This window comes from Hydractinia symbiolongicarpus, chromosome 7 (genome assembly GCF_029227915.1).
Source record: "Hydractinia symbiolongicarpus strain clone_291-10 chromosome 7, HSymV2.1, whole genome shotgun sequence".
Lineage (NCBI taxonomy): Eukaryota > Metazoa > Cnidaria > Hydrozoa > Anthoathecata > Hydractiniidae > Hydractinia > Hydractinia symbiolongicarpus.
Genome location: NC_079881.1, coordinates 19,290,869 through 19,304,757, shown reverse-complemented (window position 1 = coordinate 19,304,757; position 13,889 = coordinate 19,290,869). Strand labels below are relative to the sequence as shown.

Here is a 13,889-nt window from a genome sequence, read left to right as displayed (position 1 = left end):
AATTCCTACTGATTTCAAACATTCTTGAGATCAAAGTTTTGACTAACAAGAGCTTGTACTTAATTGGTGTGGAGTCTCTTTGCTGTATAGAGATGTCCTAAACTTACCAGTAATAGATTATGTTATCAGAACGTTTAAGTAGGATAATTATGAAAAAAAGTGGATAAACAAATCCGGATATTATTTATATGTAACAGAAGATATGTTGTTTACATTTTTGCCTTTTGAAAAATGAAACTGAAGCTTTGAGTATTCTCTCTATTATTAATGCAAAACATCCTTATATAAAAGTCACCATTGTTTCTCGTGTTGCAAATGGTAAAAGTTCTTTCAGTTCTTTCTTAGAAATCTTGATAAAAAGGTCAGATTGAAAGAATAATTGTTTTATATTTTAGAAACTTTTCTGTAATTCGATTATTAAGTTTTTACATAGGAATGGTATATTTTCTTTTTCAATTTTGAAGATACTGTATCATAATTATGACGATATGATTGTTGAAACTAGTTAATGGAAATATACTTTTAAATATAAAACTTAGCAGTATTTTTGTTTCATTGAAGATAATTACTTATTACTTTTACGGAGAACTTTTGGTCATATAAACTGTTCCTTAACTAGAAATTTGATACGAGCTTCGCCGAGTTGCTTTACTCAACGGCAGAGAAACGGGAAACACAAATATCGGACGACAGTTTCCAGGATCCAGTCGACTTTCACTAATTCGAACCTCAGCAATTAAATACTGTCTCTAATTCGATCAAATTCACCGTCAAATTTCCTAAGGAAACTGTCATAAAAGAACCTCCATAATTCAATACTCTCTAATTCGATAAACTGTCTAATTCGATCTAGATTTTAAGTCCATAAGGGGAAATTCTTTCTTCCTAACCGTATTTCGTTATTACCACATTTCGAATTTAAGAGATATCAATAGGGCTGTTGGCTTACATAATATGCTAAACAAAAAACATTCAAATATTGATGACTATTCCTAGAGATCTTAAAAGAACCTTGGATAAGTTCTTTAATATTCCTACTGTACTGTTTATATTAAAAATGTATGTCTTATTCATTTTGGCGAGTTTTCAAAGATCTCACTCTGCAATTTGACTTTTTCTACTTTGCCGGCTTAAAATTTAAATTAGAGAGACACTACATCCCCCTGCCAAATCGAATTGAGAGAGCCGACTGTAGTTTTTTTCTACCATTTTTTCATATTGTCAGCACAACCGTTGTTATAATGTTTTGTTATAAATTTATTACATTCTTTTAAAAGTACTGGCAAAGATTTGCTTAATTCTGTGGCTTTGTTTTTACTTAGAGACCGCAGTTGTGTCTGTACAAAAAATCTTGACACAAATTCATGTGAAATTTTTAGTGGTAAGATGCGTATTTTGGTTTAGCCATGTAAAGTCGATAAAAGGAAAGACTAAGTGCTGGATGGTGTTAACAGATCCAAGTGGGGAATCAACGTTAAAATAACGTTGATAAAACTTTAATATAGTTTTTTTTTCGACGATGACATGTCAACGTTGAATCAACGTTAATGTAAAGTTCATTTATCGTGCAAACAAGTAGTGAACAAGAGCATTTTCACTTCCGTGATTGCAGGTAATAAAATACACATGTACTGGGTGAAGTAAATATTAGTTTTAAAAAAGGTTTTGCGCGGTTAAGGATACTGTAATGGTATAACTATAATTTTTTATTTACAAACAAAATTTTTAAAAAAACATGTAGAGTTTGATGTTCTCGACCATAATATAAATATTTGATGAGTTGTTGGTAGTTCGCCTAACACCTCCACATCTTTAAATAGGCTATTGTTGAAAGGTCATGTTGCGAAGAACTCTTTCACGAGGAATTTTAGATGTTAGTATTTCACGATGTATACATGACTTAAAATGAAACTCCCCTCCACGATGGAGAAACTCAACAAAACTTTGCATACGTGCTCATCGAAACCTGCTGCAAATGCGATTTAGATACAAACTTAATGCCAAAATTAATTCAGTTTTAAATTAAATTTTATCTTTATAATTTATCTCGTTTGAAACAAAATTATACGCAAAAAAGAACCACTCGCTGCTACCTTGTCAGGGGCGGATCCAGACTTTTTTTAGACTTAGTCAAAATATTGCTGCTGCGCAGCAATATTTGGACAAAGTCTTTAATTTAGCAGCTGGGGGTCCTGGGGGCGCTGTAAGCCCCCCCTCCCAGGTGGGGTCAGAATCTTTTACTAATTTAAGCTTTGCGGGTACAAAAATCGCCGAAAATTGTCTACCGATTTATCTAGTTATTAATAAAATTGAGGAAAAGAAACGGTAAGCTATAAGAAAATCTCCTAAGAACATTTTTTATAAGAATCAACTCTCCGTCCTACACGTCTTATTTAAGATAGATAAAGGCACTAAAATTATCAGGGATTAACTACAATAAAGTGAGACAATTGTGAATATATTTCAATATTTATAAACTCTTGCTGTTTCTGCCAATATCAGGCTTCATCAGCATGACTAGGTGATCACACCAGCCATGGACAGCAAAATAAAACACAATCATAACAAAAACAATAAGAATATGGAAAGATCAGGATAATGAAGATGATATGATACATACACCTCAACCCATGTATTTATTCAGATATATTTGTTTATTCATAGGGCTAAACTCAAGTTTCGTTTGAACTTTAAGAAGAATTAAGAAGGGCAATTTTCTGCTTTTTTGCATGCTGAAATAGGAAAATGCGACTTTCGCTTAAGAAGGTTGCAACCTGGAACAAGGCTTGAAGTCTACACCAATACCTTCATAACAAAATAAAATTTTTAACTGATCTCCATCAGGTAAAATAGATGGGCGTGGCAATATACACTGTGTAAAGAGAGTTCGAAACCGTAACAAGCCGAACTGTGGGTAAAACGTATTAATTTTTCTCTTTATTACTGTTGACAAGGCAAGTATTGATAGAAAAGGAGACCATGTCTGGGGGTACAGATGTTGATTGCTTCTGCTTTAACTGCCTCCTCAGAAGAAAGAGTCATATCACAAACAATATGGGAAAGGGAAAATCTGAATAAACTTTTTTCAGATATAAAAATATTTGCCTTTTGGTTTTTAAAAGCAATTGAAAACAAGGATGCTTGGAATGAAAAGAAGGATGCAAGAAAAGTTCTATGGATGTCAAGGTTCTCAAAATATCAACAAGAGAATTATCACCTACCAATACCAACGATGCTGAGCTGTATAATACATTTTACCATGACCTTTCACTCAACAAACTTTGTTTCCTAATAGCCATTCGAAGAGTTGTTTATTTTCTTCACCAACCTTACTTATCCAGATGTAAAGTTCTTCCTTCTAATACCAACACAAATATTAATTGAGAAAGAACTCCTCCGGAATGCTGAAATTCTTTTCAAAGCTCATATTACAAAAACAATCAGCCGGCTGGCTAGCTATAGCAAATTAGCTAAATCTTTTTGTATTTGTTCTTGATAGTCTGTTGTAAAAAGCTCTCCCTCAACTAGCTTTTCGTAGCGAATATACTGAAAACCCTTAAATACATGCAAGGTGTGTTGGAGAGTAAAAAACATACTTCTCACCTTAAAGCAATAATTCCTTTATCTTCACACCTCGCCTCAGATGGAATGTATATATACCTGAATTCCGATGAAGACTTTTACCAACCAAGGGATAAATAACACCAGACAACAAAAATGTCCGAGATTAAACACTTTCTAAAAGTTCTTTTTAGATTTTACGAAGAGATTCAACATTATCACACTTTAAATCAGTAAGCACCCGCGCCAACATGTCCGCAGTAGCTATGATATACGCCAAAAGGCGTGAGTCTTTGACTAATCCTGACGGATGGGAGACTAACTGAGTGACTGATTAGTCAAAATGAATCAGTCAAAATCTGTAAGTTATAATTTGCAACCCTCTCAGTCGATATGGTATCGGCGTCACAACTTTGACGTCAACATCGCCATAGGCGAAATGGAGAGGGCTGTGAACCATGGCTTTTCGCCGTAAATAAATTACAATGTGATTTTTTAACGCGCTCCGTCTGCAACACCTGGATTGTCGACATTACTTGCTTGGCTAACCTTTTTCGTCAAATTTACACTTAGTCACGCGACTTATCTGACAAACCCTACATCCGCGCCTGCTTGTTATGAGGAAGATCAATAGTCTGTTACTTTGCTTTACTTTGTGTTTCTTTAAATATTCTTGACAAACACCTAGCTTGCACTTCACTTGCATATTTAATTCTGGAGTTTATATGTTTAACGGTAAGTATAGATGTAAAGTGTGAATGAGAAAATCTTCAATAACCACGTTTATTGAAATAAATAAAGAAGAAGAACCAGTCCTTTTAATTTATCAAATAATTGCCATAAAATCCTATTTACTGTTTCGTAAAAGTAGCGCCATTTTTATAAGAAAGAAATATATATAAAATCATTTCGGTTTAACACTGACACATAGACTAGTGAACATTAATGACGTTTTGGGTTGCATTATAATATTTTTCAGGAACAGAAAATATTTAATGAAGCCTGACCTATATTTTCTATTTCATATTGTCAGTTTAAATTCTTTTTGTTGGGAATGAGCAAACGATTTCTGGACATTAAAACACATACAACATTTTTTTTTTTTTTGGGGGGGGGGGGCATATGCAGGAATTTTTTCGCAATAAAAAAACAAAATATCCAACAGTAAGCTTCTTTTTCCACAACAAATGAGTTTTCTAACATGTTTAATAAATATTATAAATAAAGTACAGAACAGTAATAAATTTTGAACAAATCTAAGTGTTGTAATCTAATCTTCTAAGATTTTGTAAGAAACAATTATTTCAAAACCTGTGACACCACGGAGAGGCAAAAAGTTGCATGTCACCCAGTTAGAAACGAAATAAAATGATCGCAGTATTCAAAGACTTGCCGAAAGAAGAATATCAGTTCTGCACTTACAAACAGAATTAACAAAATACGTTACAAAGCTTAGACAAATCAACCATCTTTAAAGTTTAAACCATGCACCGGTTTTCAAAGTAAGTGATTGTGGATATTCATGAGCTAATTAGTTGCTGAGCCACTTCTTTAAATCAATGTCCGCAATACCACCACATTCTCTTCGTATCGTGGTAGAAGTAACAGCAAGTAAAGATTTTTCTTGGATTGAAACAATACCTTTCAACGTGTTGCATAATACCTTTGACAATGTCATTTTATTTACTTCAATCACCTGATCTGGAGTAAAAACATCAGGATTTTCATACCAAAATCGATCACCATCTCGAAACCGCTCAAATTGGATTTTCAGGATACATTGGAAGGTTGGGCCAAGCATTTTCTTGTTGGTGCCTCTTTCTGCAATACCCGCCGCGAATATGTCAATGTCATTCGGATTGCTGTACACTGTCTCGAAGTTCTTAATTGTTAAATCAGACATTATTCCGACCAGATCTTTGAAGGTACTGATAGCCGGCAATCTACATCTTCGTCTCCAAGCTCCGTATGTCCCTAAACCATGATCTCGTCCTCGCTGGATGTTTAAAGCTGTCAAATCTTCAAGTCTTCTTTCACCAGGGGGGACAAGCAGCCTGCGGGCTATCCCGAAAGCAAAGCTTGTATCAACTCCTTGTGATCGATTCGCCAATAAACCAAATGCAGTTGGCTCAATGCCTCGGCGGCGAATTGAACGAGTGTTTTGGAAGGACGCTCTGAGAGAGATATCGTTGAAAGCCTGATTAAAGTTTTTGTCGAGTTGTGCCCAGGAGTTTGGAACTAAACTGTGACCAAATCTAAAGGCCGCTGTTGCAAATACGTTAGTTATACTAGCATCGACTAACGAATTGTAACCTTTGTATAAATCTAAATCAACAAGAGGGGGAAGAAACTCGTTGTAAACAATACGTTGATAAATGGCAATATTTATTTTTCTGGCTGTTTCGAAAAGGAAGGTTTCACTCGTAGATCCAGTCAATGTTCTTAATTGTTTGGCTATGTGGTTGTGATATCGAACAAATATGGTATGCAAGGTGTTTAACACAATGTTCTCATCTCCTCTGTCATCACCAACCAATGAACATCCGCCTGGATTTCCACATTGCGGATCTGTTGCCAAGAGCCTTATCGGTAGCAAATTTGATGAAGTGACTCTTAACAACCCAGTACCTAGACAAAGTAGAGGCAATTTAACCACCATTAACATGGAAGAGTACTTTAAATACTGAAGTTATATCTGCTTTGTCCACTAACACATTGCGAAATACTTACCATCCAATGCTCTCAATTGTTTGTGAACAATTACATCGTTGCTGTACACCTGGGACAAGTCGACATAAGAAGATATGATGTTTAGTTGTTCTCTCGCGGTTCGTCGTTGAGTTGTGGGTTGACACACAGGAACTGATCTTGCTAGGGATGTACAGTTGTCTCTATTCGATCGGATTAGGAGTGGAAAACATGGGTAAGTAAAGGATTTTATAGACCCGCATCTATAAACAAAAAAAATAATAATTTCGTTAGTGTTTTGTTCCAAAATGCACGATTTTCTGTGTGGTGCATACCATTATACTTGTTTGAAAAATAATTGACCAAGTTCAATCTGCAAGAAGTTTCAAAGGATTGAGTATTCGCCGTATTAAACGCGCATTAACTCGGTAACAAGTAAATGTCAAACTTTGTTTGCACACCTGCGGTAAAATATGTCTAATAGTTAAGTCATATTTTCGAAACACTGTATTTTTTCTCTTCCATTTATACAATAATAAATCCGAAAAAACAATAAAACTCAAGTGTATTTCGTTCGAAATATGGCAGAGTAAAAACATGAAATAAGTAACATTCTGTTTTAGGCAAACACATTGACTTTAAGGTAAAAAAAGGCATAATTTAGATTTACCCTGCAGATACATCGCAAGGAGGATGACTTGTGTATCCAAAATCATGATCGAGAAATTGTCCAAATGCCATAAACATTGTTGACAACGTTGATCTTTGTGTGTTTTCGGTTTGAACGCTAAACACTGCTCGCGAAACTTCATGCGCTGTAGGAACACGTGGTAATGTTCCAGGAAATCCACGAGGTGTGTCAAGATTGTCTGCATCCACGTAATCAGCAGCTAAAATTTTAGAAGTTTAACAGCCTTAAATCTCAAGCGATGGGCAGTATATACATATAAGTTACGTTTTGCACGTTCGTAGTGAGGCAAAAAGATGTTTTAACATATACTTACGTAGAAGTCGAGCCAATGCTGTGTTTCTTGCTCCCTCTGTTGGCCTGGCAAGATTGTTACAGCTTCCATCAACTGACCGAAATGGCAACGTTGATTTGCAAATAGCAGTAGGATTTGGTTTGATACAATTTGCAAAGGTATCGCCGGGATTGAATACTTGAGCTGAAATGTAGAAGAAGTACATACAAATACAAAAATATAAGATAATGGAATATTAAATTATTTTAATATATAAATTATGCAGAGTTTTAGTTTCTTTACAGTATAAAAAACTTACCTCCCGTTGTAGTTATAAAGAGGAAGGACATTAACAATCCCTCTAATAATGTACACGTTTCCATTGTTATTGGACAACTCGTGTGCTTTCTAAAGCCTTGTGTGTTTCTTCAGATGTAAGCAAAAAGTAATGTGAAGTAAAATGTGAGGTTCAGCCTTATTTATACGATTTTAAATGTTTCGTACCCAATTGGTCTTTGTGTCTTGTCATTTCCATTAGGATGTTTACTAATTTTTTACCTCCCATCATTATCATAAGGAAGGAAAAGTTTTATGTTTGGATGTCAATTAGTCATCTAGTAATTTGTGTAGAAATGTTACTTATATTAAACTATGACAAATATAACAAGAATATTACTAAATATAATTTAGGAGCTATGCGGAATTGTGGCTTATGTAATAATTGGCTTGCTTTCCAGCGTTGGGAGAAGCCACGCATTACATAACACAATTAAAAGGCAAAATTGAAGAAATTAAAGTATAGTTATTTGCAGAAACAAATTAGGGAATTCGCGTTAATCGTGATAATTTAAGGGGAAAATATAAAATGTGACCATCCATATCAAAAGTTGTGAAATATGTATGCTGCAGTTTTTTAAGAAAAGGCCTTGTTTGATCCATTATTAATTGTCCATTAACAATTGTCGTAATGAAATGTAAGAATAGTCACAGAAGAAGAGTCACATTTTTCTGAACTATTTTTTTTTCTTTGATTAACATTCTTACATGAGATTTTTTCTAGAAAAGAAGAGAAGAAGAGAGTTTGAAATAACTCATAAATGCTGAACTAAAATTTAGCCCACTTATTTTGTCTTCAGGTCTTTTACATGCAACACACAATCTGTCATTATCTAAAACATTTGTTCAGGGATAATATAGAACACAATTAAACAAACCCGCTTTCCAAAAGGAATCGTTTAACTAATTAAACAAATCCGGTCTCCAAAAGGAATCGTTTGAGATGATGGTGTCGAAGTCGCTTATATCCATACTAATCATCACATTTTAATTAGGGACACTTCCTTAATTAATTATGTAAATTCCTAAAGCATGTAGTTGCTATCGAGCCTTTTACGTGCTTATCTAAGCAATAGAAAACATAATTACATCAACTGTACGATTTATTAGCGTTCTACAGCCTTGGAGGAAGAAATACAACTGAAAGTAAAAATGAGCCTTGTTATTATGAGAATTGCTTTGACACTTTGTTACGCAAATAATTTTTTTTTACTAACAATTTCTTTCTGTGACAGACATTTACAATTACATTAATACTTATTTCATAAATATTGATCGATTCGTCAGTAAATATTATGTCTGGGAAAAAGGAACATATATTTAGGAAGGATGTGTTAGAGTGGTCCAACATTCTTTCTCATTTAATAACTATTTTTTTTCACAGTTTTCCTATTTTTAAGACAAAATTAGATACAACTGTTCGTTATAAATAATTGTGGGTGATAAAAGATTTCTGGGACAAAAGCAACTAAGCAAACAATGAAATATAATGTTATATTTCCTGCAGCGTCATCATATATGGGATGTCACACAAACAGTTTAATAGCCATGGTCCGTAGGGTTTTATGAATGGCCAAAATAAAAACTTCATGTCGGAGGAAAATAAAGTAGACAAGTGTAATTCAATCAGTTACGGGTTTTTAAAAATAGCATTATCTACTTATACGGTCATATTTCAACTCTTCCCCCTGCAAGCATGTCGACGAATGGGGAAATACTCACATGTGCAGTTGAGAAACAACTTTGCTTGCTAGGGTTGGGGAGATGAGATGTTAAGCGTAGAAAAGCAAATATGCAAAGAAATTAAAAAAAAAAAAAACGAGTAACGTTTTTCTCAACAAACCGTAAAACAAAAAATATGATCTTTGATTAAATTCGTTGCAAAAGGTGGGTTGCAAAAGGTTAATTTTTTGCAAAGAGTTTGTCTAATGCTTGTAAACGTCCAGACATCATACCTTTCAAAAACCTTATAAGTATAGTTGAATTTAAAGTGTGTAAATGGAACAAATTTTGGGGTTGTTGATACTAAATGAAAGGTGAGGAAATGTGGGTTAAAAGCCGGTAAGAGCAAATCATAAAATTGTAATTTTAAATAACAGAAATTACAGTCCTCTTTATTCCGTTTCGGAAAAAATAAAATAAAAACAGTAGACATTTATGATTATAAAGATAGTACGTTGAGACAGTGGTATTTTAAAGGCGTACAAGAAATTTAGGGGCGTTAAACAGTTGCTACTTTAGGTTTTCTGAATTGTTTTAAGATACTTAGGCCTGTGCCGTGCTAAAAAGCACTCATAGAACGGCTCGGGTCGGCTCTTCTCAGCTCGATACTGTTTTATAGAGTCGAGCTGAGTCCAAATAAACCCTATTAAAATTTTTAAGATGGTAGCTATATTTAAGAGCATTCTTTTGCAAAATCAGCAGTTTTACAATGCTATGCATATGCTTCAACACGGCACGGCATTTGGTTTTATACAGTCGAGCCAAGGCGTGCGCACGGTCCCGTTCAGTTCGTCTTATATTGTTTTTAAAAGCTGTACTGAGTCAAACTCAATACAAACTTCTGTGAGTACGGCTTGGTACGGCACAGCTTATACAATAGCATGCCTATTTGAAAACACTTTTATGTTAGCAATAATTATGGAGAAACAGTTATAATAAAGGGTTAACCTATAATATTTTTAACTTCAGAATTAGCACGTAGAAATTAGCGCGGGTGTGAAGTTTGAACATAACTCGTCGCAGCGTTCTCAATCTGCTTGTTTTAATCACTCAGTTGATAGCGTAGAAATTTCACGAAATTGTGACAGTGATTTTATATTTTTAATATTCTCAGTAGAGTCTTCAAACACAGTTGATCAGGTTCGTCGCAAAAACAGATAAATTGCGCATTATAAATTCGGGGTGGGCGAATTGTCTTTCCAAATTTTACCATTTACCGCGTATAAAAAATGCGGAAAAGTTGCTGACATTTTATATCCATCAAGTATAATGTTTGAATCACTATTTTTAGGCATTTTGTTATTTTGTTAACATATATTCTACTGCACACGTGTCTGTTGCTTATCGTTCTTTCGATGTTTTTTTATTCCTTTTTTCTACTGCACATGTTAGTATAAAATGTCAATTTATATTCCTTGTCACAAGCAAGATTTAGTATCAAAGTAGCATCTTTAGAGAATTAAATCTCTGCATAGCCAAAACCACTTCTCCTGAGGCAAGTCTTATTATTACAGCTTCTTGTTTCGTCACCTCATCATCATTCTCAAATTCTAAAATGATTTCCTGAAAAGTACTTTATAATTACGCACCCGTTGCATCTCTTTTATTTCCGGATCATTGAAAATATTCATTAAAAAGAGATCTTTAAAAACTATTTTAAACCATTATTTTAAAGATGCGAGACAAATGGGAAGTTAGTGACGGATTCTACATTATTGTCTTAGTTATTCGAACAATTTAACAAAATAAAACGGAAAACTAAATGCCGTGATGAGAGTGGGCAATTTGTTGATACATGTAAAGCTAAAACAAAATTCAAAGTATACAAGGAGTTGTTTGAGGTTTAACACGACAATAAATACTTTTTGTTTGATCTGATTTAAAATTAGGAGAGAAACATTCGTAATTTATCGATACGATCCGCGAAATATTGTTAGTCATTTGTGAAAGTAAATTCCCGCCAAAAGACCTCTAGTAAATATTTAAAATTGCTGATATGATAATTTTACATAGAATAACTGCATGGATTTACTAAAAGTAGTCTCCTTTATCATTCTCATCAATTACAATAATAAGATAAATGTCTACACATTTGACTTTTTCATTCCATCGCTTTCTACCAGTATTTCCATCGTTATTAATTTTTTGTCCCCTTTTTTTGCGTAAAAATAGATTATCGCAGAAATATTTGTAAACGCTTAGCTCACGTAAACTTGTTCTCTCGAAATGAAGAAATATTATGTGCAACATTACTTGTTTTGGCGCTCCAAAACCTATCAAAACGATGTCACGTGCGTTTTGATAAGTTATGGAGCGCCAACATAATCTTAAATCGACTCAACTCCTCAACAATACTTGTCTTACTTAAGTATACATTAGCAGTCACTTAAAGCGACAAGATCAATTTAAGAAAATAAGTTTTTGGCAAAAGAGTTTTATAATCCTGTCTTTCTCTTTTTAAAGCCAACCAAATTCCAACGCCAGCCTTAAAAATCTTATCAATGTTACCACCAACCAAATTCCGACACCAGCGTGTAAACCACCTCAGAGAAAGTAGAAAATAGTGTGCTTCAATGTAGGTGCTATGGAGAACATCATACCAGACCAATAAACTACCAATTAACAACAACAAAATATTTGTAAAAGTTGTTCCGTCTTTGCTTTTTTTAGACGGGCCTAATAAATTATCAAAATTTTCCGGCAATTATTTATAAGGCGGCCCAAAGAGATATCTAAAATATAGTTTTTACGTCATAATTAATTATTTCTTTAACGACATAATCAAAACGTGACGACTTCTAATAGACGGTTTACGCAACTTCCACATTCATTTTTAAAGGGAGATTATTAGTCTTTTCTTTTCCTGTTTACTTCCTCTTTGCAGGATTTTTTAAAACGTGGAAGGCACGAAATTAAACACGAGAATTTCAACGTTAATACTTAATTCTTGCAATGTCTTTTACTACAAAAAAGCACAATTTGATTGATTTGTAATTAGCTAAACACCCATATTTCAAACTAAACATGTTCGTTGTCATGCATTAATGCCTTGAATAATATAATTTTTCCAAAACTTCGTAGCAACACAAGATTGCAAAGTATTTTCATAAAAATTACGACACGTTTTATTTTTGACATGTTTCGACTTTACCAAAGTCATCTTCAGAATATTATACAAAAGTTGATACATACACTCTTTATACAAAAATTTTTTCGAAAGTTATTTAAATATTTCCCAAAAGTACAATTTATATGAATTATACACAAGCTAATACATGTTGACAAAATAATATTAGATAAACTAACAAAAGTTAGTTAAATAAAATTTATATACACAATATGTTTAAGACAATTAAATATTTCCCAAAAGTACAATTTTTTAATTTATTAAATGAATTTAAAATGCTAAATCAATATCTGAGTAACAGAAACGATGTTGAACAAGCGGCTAATACAAAACATAAAATTAAACGGATAAATTGATGATGCAATGCTTGACTTGTTTATTGAGGTCTGGTTTCAACCAAGAAATATGCATACCCTCTTTGAGTTTCCTCTGCCAATCAGTGCCCGCTTGATCCAAAATAGAAAAACAATTTTCGTTACATAGTAATTTGCAGTTAAGATTTGACTGCATATGGAAAACAGATGTGTTTGTTTCGTTTGAAATGATTTATCGATTTATGTCCTCAAATTTGAAAGATAAAAATGATGATAATCTTTTAAAGTCCAGCCTATCACATATTGCGAACAGTTATTACCACGATTACCGACCCAGTCGCGAAGTTATCAAAAAACATGGTATCCTGAAAAAGTTGAAGAAAAACAATATTGTTATTTTTAAGCCGGACAAGGGAAATGGGGTAGTAATCTTAGACAGAAAGGATTATGAAAAAGGCATCTTGGATATCATTTTAGATACTACTAAATTTAAGAAACTCGACGAAGATCCAACATTGAAGAGAGAAGGACAGTTACAACGTTTTCTTAGGAATTTAAAGAAAAAAGTTTTTTTTAGTGACAAAGTGTACAACGATATATATCCCAGTGGTTCTCAACCGGCCAGAATATACGGCCTTCCTAAAATGCATAAATCTTTTGAAAATTTACCTAAATTTAGGCCTATTATATCTTCTATAGGCACATGCAACTATCAACTTGCCAAGTTTTTAGGTGGTTTATTATCTGATGTAATTCCCAAGGATTACTGTACTGCAGATACTTTCACTTTCGTTGAGGAATTAAAAAAGGTGAGTAAATCCGACAAGTTTATGGTTTCTTTTGATGTTTGTAGTCTTTTCACGAACATACCATTGAATGAAACATTAGATCTTGCAGTTCAACTTGTAATTGCCGGAAATCGTAAACTCAAAATCACAAAATCTGAACTAAAACAATTATTCGTTTTTGCAACGTCATCCTCGAATTTTTTGTTCAATAATGAAATGTATGAACAGGTCGATGGTGTTGCCATGGGCTCGCCGCTGGCACATATTTTAGCGAATCTTTTCATGGGCGTTAAAGAAAAGGAATGGATAAAAAATTACTCGGGTTGTGGCCCAACATACTACCGTAGATATGTGGATGACATCTTTGCTTTATTTAACGATGAAAGTGAAG

General features: G+C 33.6%; 1 protein-coding gene across 1 annotated transcript; it reads right to left on the bottom strand.

The window, feature by feature from the left end:
- Positions 1-5,092: 5,092 nt before the first annotated feature.
- On the bottom strand, positions 5,093-7,594 carry LOC130648597 (lactoperoxidase-like). Its single transcript, XM_057454648.1, has 5 exons — positions 7,531-7,594; positions 7,254-7,415; positions 6,920-7,139; positions 6,292-6,512; positions 5,093-6,189 (listed from the first exon to the last, which is right to left on the bottom strand). The coding sequence occupies exons 1-5, from the start codon at positions 7,592-7,594 to the stop codon at positions 5,093-5,095; spliced, it is 1,764 nt and encodes a 587-aa protein (XP_057310631.1).
- Positions 7,595-13,889: the final 6,295 nt, after the last annotated feature.

Excerpts from the sequence above, each read along its gene's own strand:
- LOC130648597 (XM_057454648.1), bottom strand. The coding sequence starts at position 7,594 with ATGGAAACGTGTACATTATTAGAGGGATTGTTAATGTCCTTCCTCTTT. Across the intron at positions 6,513-6,919 it reads CCTTGCGATGTATCTGCAGG|ATGCGGGTCTATAAAATCCT; the intron begins GTAAATCTAAAT and ends TTTTGTTTATAG. Across the intron at positions 6,190-6,291 it reads ACAATTGAGAGCATTGGATG|GTACTGGGTTGTTAAGAGTC; the intron begins GTAAGTATTTCG and ends TACTTTGTCTAG.